Genomic DNA, 17,771 nt, shown 5'->3' with positions numbered 1-17,771 from the left:
CAGTCCCCATTACCAAAGAAAGCCCTCTTAGCAAAACTGTTACTTATTTTGTGTGAGGATCATACTTCAATAATCTTCCTGTTGCGTTGTGGCGAATACCCGGCTTAAGGAGATCTCTATAAGATGCATGACAGAACATATGATAATAAAATACTTATTATGTCATTAGAGTGTGAATCTAGACAATTGATACGTCATGATATATTAGTCCCTTAGCTCGTAGACGGAACTAGCATATGTAATATAAACTATTCCAGTTAGGAGGTCAACATCCAAAGCATTAAGGAATCGGAATGGCACTCCTTCAGCACTGCTGGCAATTTTGGTTGCTAACAGTCTAACCTTTCTCTCATTCTAACATTTCACTACTAAGACTCTATCTCATTTTGGTTCTTTTGACACCTTGAAGTGAAGCTGCAAAAAATAGTGCAGAAGAGTTTGGACTTTGTTCTTTATATCCAAATCAATAGCTTAACTCTGTCTTCCTCTAACTCGATTCTCTACTGTCTCTTTTCTTTTTCTGAAGTTTCTGTCTTGACAAAGACTTCTTTATAGACTTCTACCTTGATTAAAATACATACTATCCTAAGTTCTAGGGAAAAACCTCCGAACCGGTTCGAATTGACTAAATCAAACTGACTAAATCAACTAATTCGAGTTTAAGGCCTAAATTGGTACTTAGTGTAGTTTCAAGTAGCTTAAATTTGTCCCCGACTTGATCAAAAAGACTATGGAACAAGCTGTTGTCAACTTTGTTCTTTTTTGTCAAGGCTGTTGTCAGCCTAGAAGAAAGCTTGGCTTTGTGTACTAATTGAAAACGAAACCATATCTACTTTCTACAATAAAGAAATAAATTGCACAATCTAGCTAGTTAAAGCAAACATTTAGTCGCCACATTTGCCAGATCTTTATGCTATATAGTTCATTTACGAGAGGAACATAAATATAAACAATTTCTTCTTTTATATAAACGATAGTTAAGTTTGAATTCGATACGAAGATACGTCACACTGTCTTAATGAACCGACCTAACCGCAGACAAAAATTTGCAGCCTAAATCAAAGCTTCTTTTAGGGGACGAGGCCCAAAATGATCAAAAGATGAGCTGAGCCAATACAGGCCTGTTGGGCCCTACACATGGCTGCACCAGGGTGCTTACTATAAGATTGACCACACACAATCCATCCCCACTATACTCTTCTACATGTTCTACAGTGTAGATTTCGAGAGGGAGACTACGAGAGCCAAGAATCTGTTATGTGATCACACCCTTCTCCACGTATGCGGATAATTCCATTTTGTCACGTCACTCTTGCTTTCTCTGTACACAAACAACCCAGACAGCCCACACACCAAGCCTAAAGCCTAAGCCTTCCCCAAAAAAATTCTTTGCTTTTCGCTCCATTTTCCCTGTGCTTTTCTCGCCAACCAAGCAGATTTTCCGACCAGTTTTATCTCCTAGCTTGTACATGGCCACTAAATTGTGCCACAACGGCTTTCTATCACCAAGGTGCTCAAATTCTCTTCCACATTTTTTTTTTGGCGCTTTTTTTTCCTAAATTCTTCGCAGCTTACTCTTTTCTTGTTGCCGTAGGTAATTTAATTTGTAATAAACTGCGGTAGGGTTCTTGAGGATATGATATACGATTACTCGTTGGAATTTCTTTGTTTAATTATGAATTTCTGTATTTCAATGTTTGGCTACTGATAAGCTGAAAGTGAAAGCAAAGAAGAAGATAAGATTATGGCAAATCATTGAATGTTCATTTGCTTTCATTCAATCTAATTCGATTTTAGTTGATTGTTCGTGGTTAGTATTTCATTTTCTTGTAAACCAAACAGTAGATAATGTAAAAATTTGTAGAATTTTGTTTTTCGTTTTGTTCGTTTGGTCTTTACGAAAACTAACTGGGAATGTGTTCCTTGTACCAGATGGAGTCCTAAAATTTTAGGTTTCAAGTGCCTGTTTTTGTGCAATCACTGTGCATTATGTGTAACTGTATTGTGTTTGAGAGTGGAAGTAAATAATGTGACAAGTTTTGTGGTTTTTAAGTGTTTTTGTGTTGAAGTATGACGAGTAATAGAAAACTTGAAAAATGTAGCAGCTAATACTATGGCTTGACCCGTCAGAGTTATGCGGTGTTGAATGTATTTGTTGCTTATTCCTGTACTTGCTCCTTGCAGCTCTTCAAATCCATGGCATTCGCGGATGCCGGCTAGAAAATATTATTCTGGAAATAAGGTGGTTGATTTGGACCATCTATTAAGTAACTGGGGTTATTCAAGGAAGAGATGCTTTATAAGACTTGCTTTGTTAGAGCACAATAATGGTTACAGTCTTAATCTCCGAGCAGTGGGACATAGGAAATGCTATCTAAACTTTCGAAAAGCAAGGAGGATGGTTAACCTAGTTCCGCTTGCATCTGCTGATGATGGTGTCACAGTCAACGGGAGTCCTCAAGCAAGTACCAGTAGGGATGTTGAGGCCATAAAGGTCAAACTTAATCAATCACTTAATGGTGAAGATTCTAGCGATGGACTTGTCCAATTTTTACATGAAGCAGCCAGGGTTTTTGAGTTAGCAATTAAGGAACAGGGTTCATTCTCAAAGTTATCTTGGTTTTCAACTGCATGGCTTAGTGTAGACAAAAACGCCTGGGTCAAAGCACTGTGTTATCAGGTGATGTCATGAACTTCCCTAATGTCTCTGTATAGGCCTCAACATGTATGCATCATCTTATGATTCACTGCATGCTGCTATCATTTTTGGGAAAGGAAAGCACTCTCTACAATTGTATTTGCCGATATTTATTGTTGCAAGAAAACCACTACCACTCTAATCTTTAGTTTTAGTAGGGGAGATTTTGTATGAGTAAACTCAATGTTCCTTCCTACTTGGTTTATTCCATCCTCATAGAGTTAGTGAACTTGTTCTTCAGTTCCAGGACGTGTCTTCCATAGTATGACTTTCATACTTCCCTTGTTGAATTAGTAATTTGTGTTTCTAAAGTCATGTTGTTAGTTTATCCACTAAATTACTGTATATATATATATATATATCATGAAATCTCCTTGCATTATATTATATTTGTAACCGGTTTAAGCTTCTTGTAAATCTATTACATAGGACTTATTTAATGGGTATTGACTTGTGAACCTTTTGAGCTAGTTATTGTTCTAGGTACTGATTGATTAGTTCTCAATATATGTGTATTAATAATATATGTGTGGATATATACATTTATACATAATGTATTTTATACCGTCACTGGGCCTATCTGAAGACAAATAATTTCTCAGGCTTCAGTGTATTCCTTATTGCAAGCTGCAAGCGAGATTGCATCCCGAGGGGATGGTAGAGACAGAGATATAAATGTTTTTGTCCAAAGGAGGTATTGCATCACTTGTATTCCAAAAATTATGACTTCTTGTGTGGAATTGGACTACCTAGAAGCTTGTCATATCAGTTTCTTAGCTAGTCTATTTAAACTGTGATTTCCTTTGTTACCAATACCTCTAATAAGGATGTATGTTTTAAATTTGGGCTTTAACGATGAGTCTCGACCTGTGTATTGAATTAAGGACCTGTCATCTTTTCCTCACTTTGATAACATTTACATAATTTGATCTCTTGTACAGACAGTTGAAATAAAGCAACCATAAAGTTTTTAATATCAGCACCAGCAACCTTATTTTCTAATGGCATTGACTGTTTGTGTAAATGGAACAAACTATAATTTTTAATTGAAAATTAAGTTGATTATTATGTTAACTTGACAGTGGAAAATGTGTGCTCTGCTTTATTTGCCAGGCATACTATACAGAGGACTTTGAAATTTCAGTTATTCTGTTTTATTCATGTAAAGGTTTCAATTGTAGCTGATGTGTACTTTCTACCAATTTCTGTTGTTTATTGATTAATTGATATGATTTATTTGGTTTAGGATTTTCAATATATTTAATTAATGCATTGGTGCAGTTTATTACGACAATCTGCTTCCCTTGAGAGCTTAATCCGGGATCAACTATCAGCCAAGCAACCTGAAGCTTATGAGTGGTTTTTCTCTGAGCAAGTTCCATTGGTGGTAACATCCTTTGTTAATTATTTTGAAGGGGACTCTCGCTTTACTGCTGCAACTATTGCGTATGTTATCATCTTTTGCTCAATGTGTGTTATAATTTTGCTAGATGGCTTTGAAGGGCATGGAATTAATACTGCATTTAATTTGTTTCCAGGTCTAGGAAGGGAACACTCTTGGGGTCTAGCAACACAAGTGACATATCTCTCCTCATGCTTGCACTGACATGCAATGCGGCAATTACAAAGCTTGGGCAAGCAAAAGTATCTTGCCCTCAATTCTTTTCAACAATTCCTGATATAACTGGCAGATTGATGGACATGCTGGTTGATTTTATTCCTATACGCCAGGCTTATCTTTCTGTAAAGGATATTGGTCTGCGCAGAGAGTTCCTTGTTCATTTTGGTCCTCGAGCTGCAACATGTAGAGTGAAAAATGATCGAGGTTCAGAAGAAGTTGTTTTCTGGGTGGATCTTGTACAGATGCAGTTACAGCGAGCTATAGATAGGGAGAGAATATGGTCAAGACTTACAACCTCTGAAAGTATTGAGGTAAGTGTTTAAGCCTTCTTATGGATAACCTCAGGGACAACTTGTAGGCCTGTCACCTTTCCATGGGTGGCTTGGTTGCAAAGTTCACAATTGAAATAAATTTGTAGGTAACATTCGTGCAGGTTAAGCAAACGAGGAGTGTAATGCATTAGTGTGAGTCATGAATGTCAGGCCTATCATCCCCAAAAAAAATTATATTAGTTGTGTTGGAAATGCATTATAAAAACATTTTACTCACCAGTATGTGCCATTGGTATGACGGAACTGTTTCTGATGAGGATATGTTTGGGATAGTAACAGAGGAATAGGGAGTTCTGGGCAGCCGTAGCTACTATATTTCTTTCATATTTTAGTATTGAGCTGAATTATCTTGTTATGTAATGGTCAAACCTTTTGAATATTTAGAGCATGCTTCATACTCCACTCAAGAGTTCCTTTTAGAGACGTTAAGGTTAGCCAGTCAATATAATAGGAGAGTATATTAAAGATGTGGCTCAAATGTAAAGAAATTAATGAAAGAACCAGATAATGAAATTGTTTGAATCTTCTTCTTATGTACAACGGTTGACTTAATGGCCAAACCTTCTGAATATTTAGAGCATGCTTGATACTCCACTCAGGCGTTCCTTTAAGGGACATTAAGGTTGGCCAGTAAAAATAATAGGAGAGTTTCTGAAGATGTGGCTCAAATGTGAAGAAACTAATAAAATAACCAGATAATGAAATTGCTTAAATCATTTTCAAAAAAGTGAGAGGCAAATTCCCTATCGTTAAGATACCTATAATAGATGGTTACTTGTATAAGTTGGGGCTTTCAAGCCTTTCTGTATGTGTGGTTGCAGTTCTGTACTATGTTGATGCTGTTATGGGAAGCTAATACTGAATTAGTGTAGGTATTGGAGAGGGATCTGGCTATATTTGGATTCTTTATTGCCTTGGGTAGAAGCTCTCAATCCTTTCTATCAGCAAATGGATTTGATGTTTTAGATGAACCACTTGGAGGCTTTGTTAGGTATACCTGAATTATTTTGACAGATAATTCTTAAGTGTGAAATTGATTTTTATGGTTTGGTTGTGGATTTAGTAATTTCAATATGTGCAGGTTCCTGATTGGGGGCAGCATCTTATACTATCCTCAGCTTTCATCAATAAGTTCCTATCAATTGTATGTAGAGGTCAGCATGTGTTGTCTTTACCGTCTTGTGGATAATGTTTTGTAATTCAAATATGATATCTAATGATACATAAATTCCCCAGGTAGTCTGTGAAGAGCTGGACTGGCTTTCATTTTATCCTGGCAATTCAGGCACCCCTAAACAGTCTCATGGGCATAAAAGTAAATGGGAAGGACCTCCCAATGCAGAAGCAATCCCCCAGGTCCTAGAAGTATGTCTTCATTGGATGCAGAGTTTTATCAAATACAGTAAATGGCTGGAGAGCCCTTCTAATGTTAAGGCAGCGAGATTCTTGTCTAGAGGGTATGTGAACTTTTGGTGCATAATGATTGAACCATAAAGAGCTTCATTTTAAAAAAAATTACAAAGTTTTTCCTGTCTTCAATGTTTAGGCACAACAAATTAGTGGAGTGTATGGAAGAACGGGGTTTATTGAAGTAAGTGAATGTCTCTATATCACCCTCTCTCTCTCTCTCTCTCTCTCCCCCGCTATATTTTACTGTATATTTACAAGTATCTCTCTCAAGTGTTTCCTTTTATAATTTCTAGTATTATAATAAAATTATTATGACTAAAGGATCCCTCCTCCCCTACCAAGAGCTGTGTCAGTTATGTGTTTTTTTTCTCTGACCGTAACATTCACTTTGATTACTTAATAGTTGGAGATTACTCCTTTTAAATGTGATGCAGGAATGAAAAGATGAAAAGCTATTCCGATAACACTGTTGAGAGGACTAGATCTGGAACTCGTCCACCAACTGAGAAAGAATTGGATTCTTTTGACAGGGTTGGCTTATTCCCTTTTATGTTATGTTCATTATGAGTGCACTAAGTTAATGCTTCTTTAGTTAAATTTTAACCCAGTATTGTTCCATATATATTTTTGGGTTAACCATGCATTAATGGTCACAAGGGCTCTATACTTCCTGTTTATGTGTTGTAGATATTTTTTTTAATACTTTTTTTTGGGGACAATATAAGGGATACTTCTGGGGCTTCAACCCAGACAAGCTCTTGGATGTGCGTGGATTTACCACCATGCTGTACTGATAGGGACATCTAGATTTTTAGTACTTTGAAGTAATACACAGCGCCATTGATCTATATGTATATTTGTGCATTTGCATATTATTTTTTTTGTGTTGATTTATTGATATTATTAATTAGACTTATGTAGTTCCAGTGTCAAATAAATTTGCACGATGGTAAAATTATTATAGATGGTAGTTCTGAGCCTTGTCATTGCAGTGGCCTACTTTAACTGCTAAGCTACATGAACAAGTATCTGATTTCATTTGTGGTCTTACTGGTGAAAACTATAAAAAGGATCTTTTGTGGCTCAGTAGTCAAGCTTATTCTTTTGATTTGGAACTTGTTGAATGCTTCTGATCATATAGTGGAAATGGCCTTTGGTGTCAGGCCTTGGAGAGTGTTGAAGAAGCGGTGATAAGACTAGAAAAGTTGCTTCAGGATTTGCATGTGTCAAGTTCTAACTCAGGAAAAGAGCATATAAAAGCTGCTTGTTCTGACCTTGAGAAGATAAGGAAGCTCAAGAAAGAGGCTGAATTTTTGGAGGCGTCCTTTAGAACCAAAGCAGCTTCCCTTAAGGAGGTATTTCTTCATTTTATTGTAATATCTTGCTGACAATTGTGTGTTTTGACCACCAACAGCTGATGTATGTGCACCATCCAACTAATTTATTAATAGAAAGTTGGTGAACTTCGCAGTTTTTTGTTCTTTCTAACTATTCAGCATTTCTGTGTTTATTTCATGTTTTGTTATAACTGACAGATGGATGTCTTAATTTCGTGATGTTGCGAGAAATGATGTAGGTTAATTACCTACAAAGTGTCCTATAGTTATACATAATTACATGTATTAGATAGAAAATTAGAGGATGAAAACCACCAAGTCTGATGGTGCTTTTGCCTGCATTTTTAGATTATGTTGTTTGGCTTCCTTCCCAAATTTACCTACTTTATCTCTTAAGTTTCTTTATTACCAACTAATGCACTGTAATTGTAAAAAGTCTATCTGATGCCAACCTCCGTTTCTTAGGTTTGCACTTATACATTTGTTATGTGACTTTTTGTCCTCGTAGAATTTTGTGAATTCTCATTTGTCTTAGTTGTACTTATGTGCTTGTCATCCAGGAAGGTAATCGCTCCCGGTCTTCTATTAACAAGCAGCAACAGTTCCTTATAGGGAAAAACAGAAAGAATGGTAACAAAATGATTGATGGGGGCAACAGGTGTGTGTGACACTTAAGCTATTGTACATGTGCTTGACCATTCCTTTAAGTTTTTATTACTCCTTGATGACCTACTATATATATAATAAATTTTTTTTTTTTCCATTTTTTTTGGGTTTAATGCATTTCAACGATAAGCAAATCTTATTGCAAAAATTTATTTTTAGAGCTTCCAGTAACTCTCGCGGATTGTGGAGCTCCTTTATGCGCCCTCCAACCAGAAAGTCCAATCCTGAGTTGATCGTGGAAGAACCTGTATGCCCCATTTTCATAATGATCTATTCATTAATTGCTTATGCATTTGCTTATTCACTATCATGCTATTTAATTGCCAAATGCGTTAGCTTTTAACTGGAATTCTTGTATCTGAAAAAGGTTGCATATACTGCTGGCCCAAATTTAGATCTGTTTTGACCAAAAGTTAACAACAATATTACTACTTTGATATTTATTTTCTGGTTAGGACAAGGTCGTTTATCACTAGAGTAATGAGGTTGAAGTTGCCACCGTAATAGTATTTGTTTGCATTCACATGATAATATGTTTATGCATATTAACATGTATGTTTGTTTATCCCCTGTAGCTGCTTTATTAGCCCTCTATTATATTTTTTTGTTCCTTCTTTTAGTTGTCCTTTTAAATACAGATTTGAAAAGTTAGGCTATTAGTTATTGACTAAGTGGGGTTGCTGGTCCACCTTGTTGCCCCTTATGTGGTGCTGAATGGAGATGGAATAGCTGTCTCTTTCACTCTCTGTTCTCAGCTAAGCAACATGGCATGCAAAAAATATCATAAGAGCATGTACTTTACTTTCAAGTGTGGAGAATCATTATTAAGTACGCTCTTGGTTCTCTGATTATGAGATTATTCCTTGTTGCCATTGTGTCACTTGATTCAGTAGCATATATCTATTTTGTTATTGGAAATGTGCAATTTCTCAAACAAAAGTTACCTGATTAATGTTCCTTTCTTGCATACAGGATAATGAATTTGTTGAGCAGACTGCTTCAAATATTGATTTTGAAGACCCAGAATCAACTAAAATCCAGCGTTTTGAACTTTTAAGGAATGAGCTGATAGAACTTGAAAAGCGGGTGCAAAGGAGTGCTGATCAATCAGAAAATGAGGTATTTAAAGTGTGTACAACTGGATACCATATTCCTTGGACGAATAAGAAATTTGATGGGCAATGAATTCCAATTTGCAAAAACTGTTATTCAAACTCTTATGATATGCTTATGTTGTAGATTTTTTTTTCAAAAAAAAACAGGATATTAAGCCTGCTGATGATAGTTCTACGTATGAGGATGACATTGGAGCTACTCAACTAGTCCAAGTTCAGAAGAAAGAGAATATCATTGAAAAATCGTTTGACAAGCTAAAAGAAGCTAGCACGGTATGAGTTTTTTTTGTTTTCAGTTGGTAAATGATGATCTTTGTCAACTAGTAAGACACTTTTGGCTTACACTTGGGCCAAGAAAATTGAGAAAAAGAAAAAGGAATTTTAATATTTAGAAATCAAGTGAATATTCCCATCACCTTAAATTTATTAACTCTGCTTGAATCCTTATAGATAAATTTAATCAGACTAGGCATGTTGAAATAGAAGTACACGTACAGACTATGTGCGGAACTTGTGATCTCAAAACATGTGTGATGTTCTAATTGGATAAGGTTTAATGTTGGTTTTACTCTAATTTTATTTTGATACTTTGATGATAAAATTATTCAGAATGAGGACCAAGCCTCCTTTAATCCCGTCCATTTAATTACCACCAAGCCAATTAAGATTTAGGATATATATTAAAGATCTGTCAACGTCTCGATTATAATTTGTACTTTGATGCGCAGGAAAATAATAGTTGTATTAGTTTCATCTCTGTTGCTGTGTGCTGCTTATTCACAGATTGTAATTTCCCTTTCATTAATAAAATTTAATTTTTTGTTTCTTCTAAAAAATGTTGAGCAGGATGTGTGGCAAGGAACTCAATTGCTAGCTATTGACACTGCTGCTGCTACGGGGTTGCTTAGAAGGGTCTTGATTGGAGATGAACTGACAGAAAAAGAAAAGAAAATTTTGCGAAGAACTCTGACCGACTTAGCATCAGTTTTTCCTATTGGTGTCTTAATGCTTCTTCCTGTAAGATTTTTCCTGATATCTTTCTTATACTTATATGAACATAGGAATGATTCCGGCCAAAAAAATATATAAATGGTATAGCTCTCATCTTGGTTCTTCATCTGGATGATGTGGTTTATTGTATCTCTGTCTTGTCTCAAATCAGGGCATTTGTTGCCCCTTTAGTTGAAGTTCGAGTATCGCCACATATGATTTAGCCTTTATGCTATTGGGGAGGTTTATGGAATTTAGGTGCATTTTGGATATTATGCTGTTTGTGTATAGTGCACTGATGTGCGACTTCGGATATGTCATTGGGGAGGTTTATTGACATATGACTTGGTCTCTTTTGGATATGCTGTTCACATAAATATGGAATGGGGTTCAGGGTTGGGTTAAATTATCTTCAATCATAAGGCCAAAAAAAAAAAAATGAAAGCCTGAAATATATGATGAATCGATCATTCATCTGTTTCTCCTAACATTTTTGCAAAACCTGTGCTAGTTTATGCTTACACATGACCAGACTAGATGCACCTCTTGGCTCTTGACCTATTTGAACTTAACATAGAGATAACTTGTGTCTTACAGGTCACTGCTGTTGGACATGCAGCTATGTTGGCTGCTATTCAGAGATATGTACCAGCTCTGGTGCGTGAATTTTGATTTCTAGAGTTTCAGTTCCTACTCTTCATGATATCCAAACTTATGTTTTTTAGGGTCCATTGATATGTTTCTTTGACAGATACCATCGACCTATGGACCAGAAAGATTGGATCTCTTGAGGCAGGTTGAGAAACTGAAGGAAATGGAAAGCAGTGAAGACAGTTCCAACGAAAGCATGGAGGAACTAGCTTGAGTAGAAGCAATGCTGATTATGTACAGTTGTCCATACTCAAAATAAATTTTCGAATCCGAGGTATGCTGTCTTTTCTCTCACTTGGTTCTGAATCCTTTTGCCAGTAAATTGGCATAAATTAGTGCATTCCATGTGTCAGGCACTCCGGGTAGGCACCAGTGGCTGCAATCTTGTGGAGCATCGGCTGGGGTCCCTGGCTCACGATACTTTGAAGGGTGACCATCCTTCCTGAACTCTGTTAGATATGTGATGTTTAAGAACTGGACCTTCCAGTTTTCATATTCCATCTGTTTGATTGATTCAGATATGTATAGATTATTCACTGGGTCAGCTTCAAGATTTTTGTAGTCTGTTTCTGGCTCCAAATAGGGATCGCAAAGTCCCCCTTCGTTCCATGTCCCGTTCCTGCAATTTACATGTTAAAACCTCTTAGACTCATTAATTATCAATTCCTTAATTTAGGCCATGCATGGTGGCAACTGTTAAGGAATAGAAAGTTGTAAAGTCACCAAACTACACTGACTGCATTTCATTCTTTTGGGATCCATAGTGTTGAAGAATGTAAATGGAAAATTTTCGTCCTCGACTTTAACTATGAAAGTTATAGTCATATAGATATCTGTTTATACTTGCCTGTAATGTACCGGGGAGTAGCTACGAAAGAAAACATGAGTATTTAGAGGTTCTATATTCTCTAACACCCAAGACTTCCAGGTTTGTAAAGACCTCCTAAATGCTTCCATCACATCCATTGTGAAGTTCACTTTCCCGCCTTCCTCAAAGTAGCATCCCCTGAAACACAAGATGGCCAGATAACAATAAGTCCAGTGATTTTTACTTTGCCGCTTGTTATGTTGTCGAACTGTTAATTTGGATCTGGATCGGATTGTTGATTAGGTGAAACTTTTTGCAAATGTGTGGTCATAGATTGAAAATTAGATATGTGAAGGGAGGGTCGTACATCCTTACTGTTTTGTCTTGGTTCCACCAGTGCCCTGCACTGAAAATTAGGACATCGGCCCCCACCCAATGTTTGGAGTACCAGTGGAACTGGTCGAGCTTGATTGTGGTCTTGACTTGGTCCGGTGAGTTATGGGGTGGGTGCCCTACAACCACAAGGAAGGGTGCCCTGTAATATTCAACTGTGAGGTTGTAATCCTCGAACCGCATGGAGAGAAAACCCTTGTGTTTGGTTATGGGGTTCCCGTTCACTTCATAGATTCTAGACTTGTTGGACACTGCTTCTGCAAGCATGCATAACAAAGATTCCCACTGGTTCCTTCCGATCGAGTCGCCAGCAAACACTATCCGTCCGTTTCTGCTCCTTTGCAAGAAGTCAATTGCATTGAATCTGAGATCATGAGGAGGAAGAAGCAAAACTCATCAATTAGGTTAGTTGATTAAACCTTGTGAACTTATGGATATTCGAACTTTGTTATTTTAAGGAAAATATGCATGCGAAAGCGCTGTTTTACTTGGGCCATATTAAGACCGTAATCTATTTAAAATTTAAAGTTTTGATGTTGTTAAAAGTACCTACTTCATCTTAAAAGGGTGTTTGCCCCTTTATGATCGGAAGAATAAGGGGAGTAGACGACTAATTTTTGTTTGTTGGTTGAGAAGTGTTCTACCACGTGAAATAGAAACCGGCTTAGAAAGAACCTAAGGATACGAAAATGTTCACGAATGTTTATCTGGTTCTATGAGAGTTTAACCTAAAATGTAGCTACAATATGCGAGACTCCAAACGCAACAAACACGACCATCCTAACTTAAGACTTAATATAAGACAAAGCATGCGTGCACTGTGCATGAAACATGCTTCTGAAAACTCCACGACAAACTCACCTCAAAACATCACAGCCAGCCGGCTGCCACCGCCATGTCCGATAACCTTCGTCTTTTCGACCACTTTGGCTGCACCGGAAGCCAGGGTCTAGGAACGGGCAGTTTTCGGTGTAGGGCTGAAATGGATGGCTCTGGTCGCGCACCCATCTGCCATAGGAATAATCACAAGTCCCTGGAGATATATTGTGATTAGTTGGTAGGATTTGGGATAAGAAACCCAAATGATCAGATAGAAACTGCGAGTCAAATGGGGTTACAAGACTAAGAATAAATAAGGAAGAGACTAGGAGCAGGAAGAAAGAGACCGCATAACGAAGTTCTCTTCTGATTAGAATGGAAAAGGGGAAACTTTGGAGATTCTGAGATTGTTGAGAGGGCTGGAGATCCATTAGAAGAGAATGGAGAAGAAAAAAAAAAACTTCTGTATTTGAACTAGTCTAGGGGGTTAGAGAGATGGAGGAGATAGAGAGGGAGAGAGAGTTGTGGAGTAGTGGCTTTTCTCTTGGATATATATTAATATGGTATTAATGGATTTGCGTGCTAATTAATTACAGGCCACTGACCTTTTCTAGCTCCATATTAAAATTAAAATTAAAATTTCCAATCGAGGCAATAGGGCTGGTCATGTACTTTATTTAGGTTTCACTTTTGAATTTCATGCTACGTACCTAACAAGCTTGGCACGTTCTTTTTTTTCCATAACGTGCACAGCATGTTTGGAAGCATATCTTTCTGAATTCTAAACCCCTTAAGGAAACCGATAAATTTACCAATAAATACATCGTACATGCATGATGCATTCACAATTACAATGATTTTTCATTTTTAATTGAAAAAATTATTATTCTCAGTTACATGCTCATCAATTTATATAAGGGTTTGAATTATATCAAAGTTTTTGTTTTGTCAAATAGAAGTTTCAAAAATTGTTACCATTCTCACCCAAATGCAACCATAGTTTACCTTTGTATACGAAATCATCAAAATTGGTTTTTTTATCCCCCTCTTTTCATTTCTATCAAACACAATGTTATTACTGCTATATGGGACTTTTATACCTAAAGAAAATGAATTAGCCCCCACAAATAGAACAAATTTTTTTTTGGGAGGGGGGGAGAGGAAGAGGAGAAGAGAGGCTGCTACTCCTCTTTTTCCTTCCATCTTCTTTCTTTCTTTCTTCCTTCCTAGAGGAATCATTCCATCATATGGATAAACTGGGCTATCTCTCCCCGTATTTGTGGAGGGCTTTTCTTCCTAGCCGATTTCATGCTAGGCTTTTGCAACCCTTTCTTCAGTGATCTTCTTACAACGAACATGAGTTTTTCCATGTACGGAGCAATCAACAAATTCCCTTGTGTTTTGCAAGGTTTGTTTCCCCTAGTTGATCTAGGGTCGTCCTACCAACCTTTTGGTTGGAATTTGTAGATTTGTGTATGTCTATCTTTTTTGCTTCTGTTGTGGTGTCCTTGCAGGTTTGAGGTTGATAAGGTGGATGTCCATCGAATCTCCGTATTGAGGGTTGGAATTGTTGATTTTGTGGATCTACTATCAAATGTTGCTTTTTGAGGTATGCGTGTTTGGGAGATATTGTGATGATGTATCCTAGTGGAAGTTGAGCGAGATTTGCTTTTTCACTTGTAGATGTTTTTGATCCCCAACTCCCAAATTGGATCATCTCTCATATGATTTTATTTCAGCATCAAATGCAATGGCTTTATGGATCCTCTTATGTTTTTAGTTCCTGATGAGCTGAGTCTTCAAGATGTAAAATTATTTTTGTTATTGTCTTGCAATAGTTGTGGCTTTTTTTTTTTTTTTTGTATCTTTTATTGTTTGCAAGAGCCCATTAATGAAATTAGTACGTCTATAAAAAATAAAGAGATTTTCTATTTAAACCCCACACTTCTCTTTGTTTAGTCCAATACATAAATCATTACGCAGTAAATTTTATTATTGTATAAAAAGACAAAAAAGGTCATCCAACTTAATAATTAACCCTAGTACATCTATACACACACCTTACCACTCTTCATATTAAGTTTCAGAAACCTCCTTCCAACTTCTTGTTTACAAACTCTCTCTCTCTCTCTCTCTCTCTCTCTCTCTCTCTCTCTCTCTCTCTCTCTCAAGTTCTCAACTCAACAACAAGACCCAAGTGTTAGAATTCCAGTTACAATTCTTGGAGAGAGGTAAAGTTGTTCTCTTTCTCTAGAAAGTATTAAATTTCAGATTTGGGGTTTCATTTGTTTGTGTTTTTTTTTTTTGCTGGGAACAAAGAAAATTGTGGGGTTTAAATAGAAAATCTCTTTTAGTTCTTATTTTTTCAATTTGGGGTGAACTAAGAGAAGTGTGGGGTTTAAATAGAAAATCTCAAAATAAAAATAAAAATCTTACATTCAAAAGTTTAGAGAATCCTTGTGTAAGATTAAAAATTGGAATATATATATATATATATATCCCCTTTTATTGAGGGATCTTTCAAATAATTTTATTTGAAGGACACCCTTTAGGGTACCCTATGAATTTTTTTTTTCCAACGATCCAAATCATCTATTTTTTTAAGTCTACATTCATAGATTATCCTTGCAAAAAATTAGACAAATCGGAAACTGTTTCGACATCCAATTGTATTCTACGAAATCAATGAACACAATACTTCAAGAAAGTACTAAAATTTCAATAACACAATTGAGTAGTCAAACGATATCGGATTCAAGTGATTTTTTGTAGAGATAATCTTTGAATGATTATTTAAAACATAGACGGGTTGGATTAGTGAAATACAATGCGGAATAGGCCCTCAAAGGATGCTTTAAATAAGTTAATTTGAGAGATCCCTCAATGAAATCTCTCTATATATATATATATATGTATATATACCCAATTCAACCATCAATAATATAAAGATACCATGATTAATCCAATTTGGGAAGAAGAAGAAAAAACCCAAAATCATCCACCTATCATGCATTTATTAATATTTTATACATGAAATTCCCTTTTTGTACATTTGTCATTTAGCCAAAGAGTAAAGCGGTGGTAAGATATGGAGGTTTTTTTTTTTTAATCCCTCTTAGAGCTTTGAACTGAGCTCATTTTGGTTTTTTTCTAATCCCTTCAACCTTTTGAGCAAAATGCGGGAAAAGGAAGAAAAATACCGACCTACTTGTTCGGATGGGTGTTCACCCCAAAGTGTTGCCGGATTGTATGCATACATTCGTAAGTAAGTTAGTGCACTGTGCAATATGGCAAATTTTATTGAGAGGAATCCACAAATAAAAGAAAAACACTTTAGTTTCTTATTGAACAAAACAGGTGATATTATTTCTCCATTGATCAAGAATTTAGATTTTTATGACAATTTATTTTGATGTTGTTACAATTGCTTGTCTCTCTTTCCTTCATTCACCTATTGAAGTATCGTTGGACAAAAGAATCAAAATAATATGATATACTCCTTGTTTTAGATCCTTGAGAATCTTTTGAAGAGTCTCGATCTCGGCCATGTACTAAAGAGTTACGTTTTCTTAGATGGGACTCTATTTAACATAACCAAGAGGGTCCGCATATGTTCTTGAGAAATTCTTTCCTGAATTAGTGGCATGCCAAGATACTTCTTCAAGTTCCCGATTGGTTTCGAGTCAAATAGGAAGAACTAGAAGATTCCATCTCTAGAAAGCGCCTACACCTAATGGCTTAAGCCGCTAGGTTAAATTAAGAGGAAAAACCCCATCAACTGTCTTAATTGGGTTTATTTAATAAAACGTGGGTTGGGCTTCATTGTGGGTTTTTCTTGGAAAAAGTTGGTGACAGTGTTGTAATTTATAGGTGTTTGGATTCTTTTTGTTTTGAAAATGGACTCTGGGTATTTTTATAGAGTGGGTTGAGTTTTCTACTATTTCAGGCCCAATTCAAGCTCCCATTCAACTCCTTTGAGTCTATGTCCATGTCAGCAGGCATATTCCACATCATATTTTCTTTTATTTTCTCCAGAGTTACTAATTTTCTTCTTCCTTTTATGCACTCTATCAAAGAAAATGTTTGTTTGGGATAGTCTGCAATTATATTGATGTCAATTATGGCTTATTTCATACCATTTTAATGAAGATGTTGCCGACTCTTGATACTTGTTTGAATTTTCAAATTAATCTCTGATTGAATGATTGAATCAGTTGAATCAGTTTAAAGTAAGCCTCAGTTCAACTCATTTAGCAAAAAGTTGAAATTTCAACTGATTCTATATGTTTAGTTTGGTTTGCCTCCACCATGATTGAATGAAACTGATTCAACTTTCAGAGTGTGAAGGGAAGATGAAGTACTAACTAAAGCCTTGTTTGGTATCCTATTCAAAAAAATAAAGTAAAAAACTATGGTTCTTTTTTAAAGCATGAGTTTTCAAATAGTGATTTTAATATCTAAAAAAATTGAAATTAAAATCAGAAAATCAGAAATCCTAAATTCCCAAATTGAAATTAACAAAAGAAAAGGAGAGAGAGAGAGAGAGAGAGAGAGAGAGAGAGAGAGAGAGAGAGAGAGTATAAAACCTCACTTTTTTTGTTTTTAATAATAGGGTGTTTTTGAGTTTTTAAAAATGGGCCTGTCAAACAGGGTTTTGTAACTTTGGACTTAAAATATGTTTCTAAGTTTATAAAATTGGATCCAAGTAGGATACCAAAAAGACTCTTACTAGCTTGCAATACTTATGAAAGAGAATGCTTACTTAGTCACGAATGAAGTAACTAATTTCTAGTCGTTGATGCATGTGACACTCATTGTGAGATTTATACGCATCTACAATTAAGACGCACACATCTTAGCAATCGCCTAAAAATGAAAGGATTCTGATAATGCGACTCCAGAATGGAGGGTGGTATTTTAATTCCTGAATA

At 36.1% G+C, this 17,771-nt stretch overlaps 2 protein-coding genes across 5 annotated transcripts; one reads left to right on the top strand and one right to left on the bottom strand.

Moving 5' to 3' along the window:
• The first annotated feature begins 1,298 nt into the window (after nucleotides 1–1,298).
• On the top strand, nucleotides 1,299–11,629 carry LOC117633758. Of its 4 annotated transcripts, none has more exons than XM_034367509.1 (19): nucleotides 1,300–1,510; nucleotides 2,185–2,680; nucleotides 3,301–3,392; nucleotides 3,980–4,144; nucleotides 4,237–4,630; nucleotides 5,524–5,642; nucleotides 5,733–5,805; nucleotides 5,888–6,108; nucleotides 6,198–6,242; nucleotides 6,496–6,592; nucleotides 7,225–7,416; nucleotides 7,959–8,056; nucleotides 8,233–8,311; nucleotides 9,037–9,183; nucleotides 9,327–9,452; nucleotides 10,026–10,196; nucleotides 10,767–10,826; nucleotides 10,921–11,094; nucleotides 11,174–11,629. In XM_034367509.1, exons 1-18 carry the CDS (start codon nucleotides 1,470–1,472, stop codon nucleotides 11,032–11,034), a joined length of 2,730 nt encoding a protein of 909 aa, XP_034223400.1. In that variant the 5' UTR covers nucleotides 1,300–1,469; the 3' UTR covers nucleotides 11,035–11,094; nucleotides 11,174–11,629. The 4 variants fall into 4 exon arrangements, with proteins under 4 accessions (XP_034223401.1, XP_034223400.1, XP_034223399.1 ...); XM_034367508.1 differs by having other exon boundaries at nucleotides 1,301–1,510; nucleotides 8,224–8,311; XM_034367510.1 differs by lacking the exons at nucleotides 7,959–8,056; nucleotides 8,233–8,311 and having other exon boundaries at nucleotides 1,299–1,510.
• On the bottom strand, nucleotides 11,004–13,312 carry LOC117633759 (protein trichome birefringence-like 8). Its single transcript, XM_034367512.1, has 4 exons — nucleotides 12,883–13,312; nucleotides 11,996–12,385; nucleotides 11,668–11,826; nucleotides 11,004–11,439 (listed from the first exon to the last, which is right to left on the bottom strand). Exons 1-4 carry the CDS (start codon nucleotides 13,269–13,271, stop codon nucleotides 11,112–11,114), a joined length of 1,266 nt encoding a protein of 421 aa, XP_034223403.1. The 5' UTR covers nucleotides 13,272–13,312; the 3' UTR covers nucleotides 11,004–11,111.
• Between the last annotated feature and the right edge of the window lie 4,459 nt (nucleotides 13,313–17,771).

The sequence above is a fragment of the Prunus dulcis genome, chromosome 7 (genome assembly GCF_902201215.1).
Source record: "Prunus dulcis chromosome 7, ALMONDv2, whole genome shotgun sequence".
Lineage (NCBI taxonomy): Eukaryota > Viridiplantae > Streptophyta > Magnoliopsida > Rosales > Rosaceae > Prunus > Prunus dulcis.
This window is presented reverse-complemented; position numbering and strand designations above follow the sequence as displayed.

Coding starts and splice junctions, on each gene's coding strand:
- LOC117633758 (XM_034367508.1), top strand. CDS start 1,470: ATGGCCACTAAATTGTGCCACAACGGCTTTCTATCACCAAG. Junction 1,511..2,184: donor AACGGCTTTCTATCACCAAG/GTGCTCAAATTC, acceptor TGCTCCTTGCAG/CTCTTCAAATCCATGGCATT. Junction 9,453..10,025: donor AGCTAAAAGAAGCTAGCACG/GTATGAGTTTTT, acceptor AATGTTGAGCAG/GATGTGTGGCAAGGAACTCA.
- LOC117633759 (XM_034367512.1), bottom strand. CDS start 13,271: ATGGATCTCCAGCCCTCTCAACAATCTCAGAATCTCCAAAGTTTCCCC. Junction 12,386..12,882: donor GCTGGCTGTGATGTTTTGAG/GTGAGTTTGTCG, acceptor TCATGATCTCAG/ATTCAATGCAATTGACTTCT. Junction 11,827..11,995: donor CAAGACAAAACAGTAAGGAT/GTACGACCCTCC, acceptor CTTGTGTTTCAG/GGGATGCTACTTTGAGGAAG.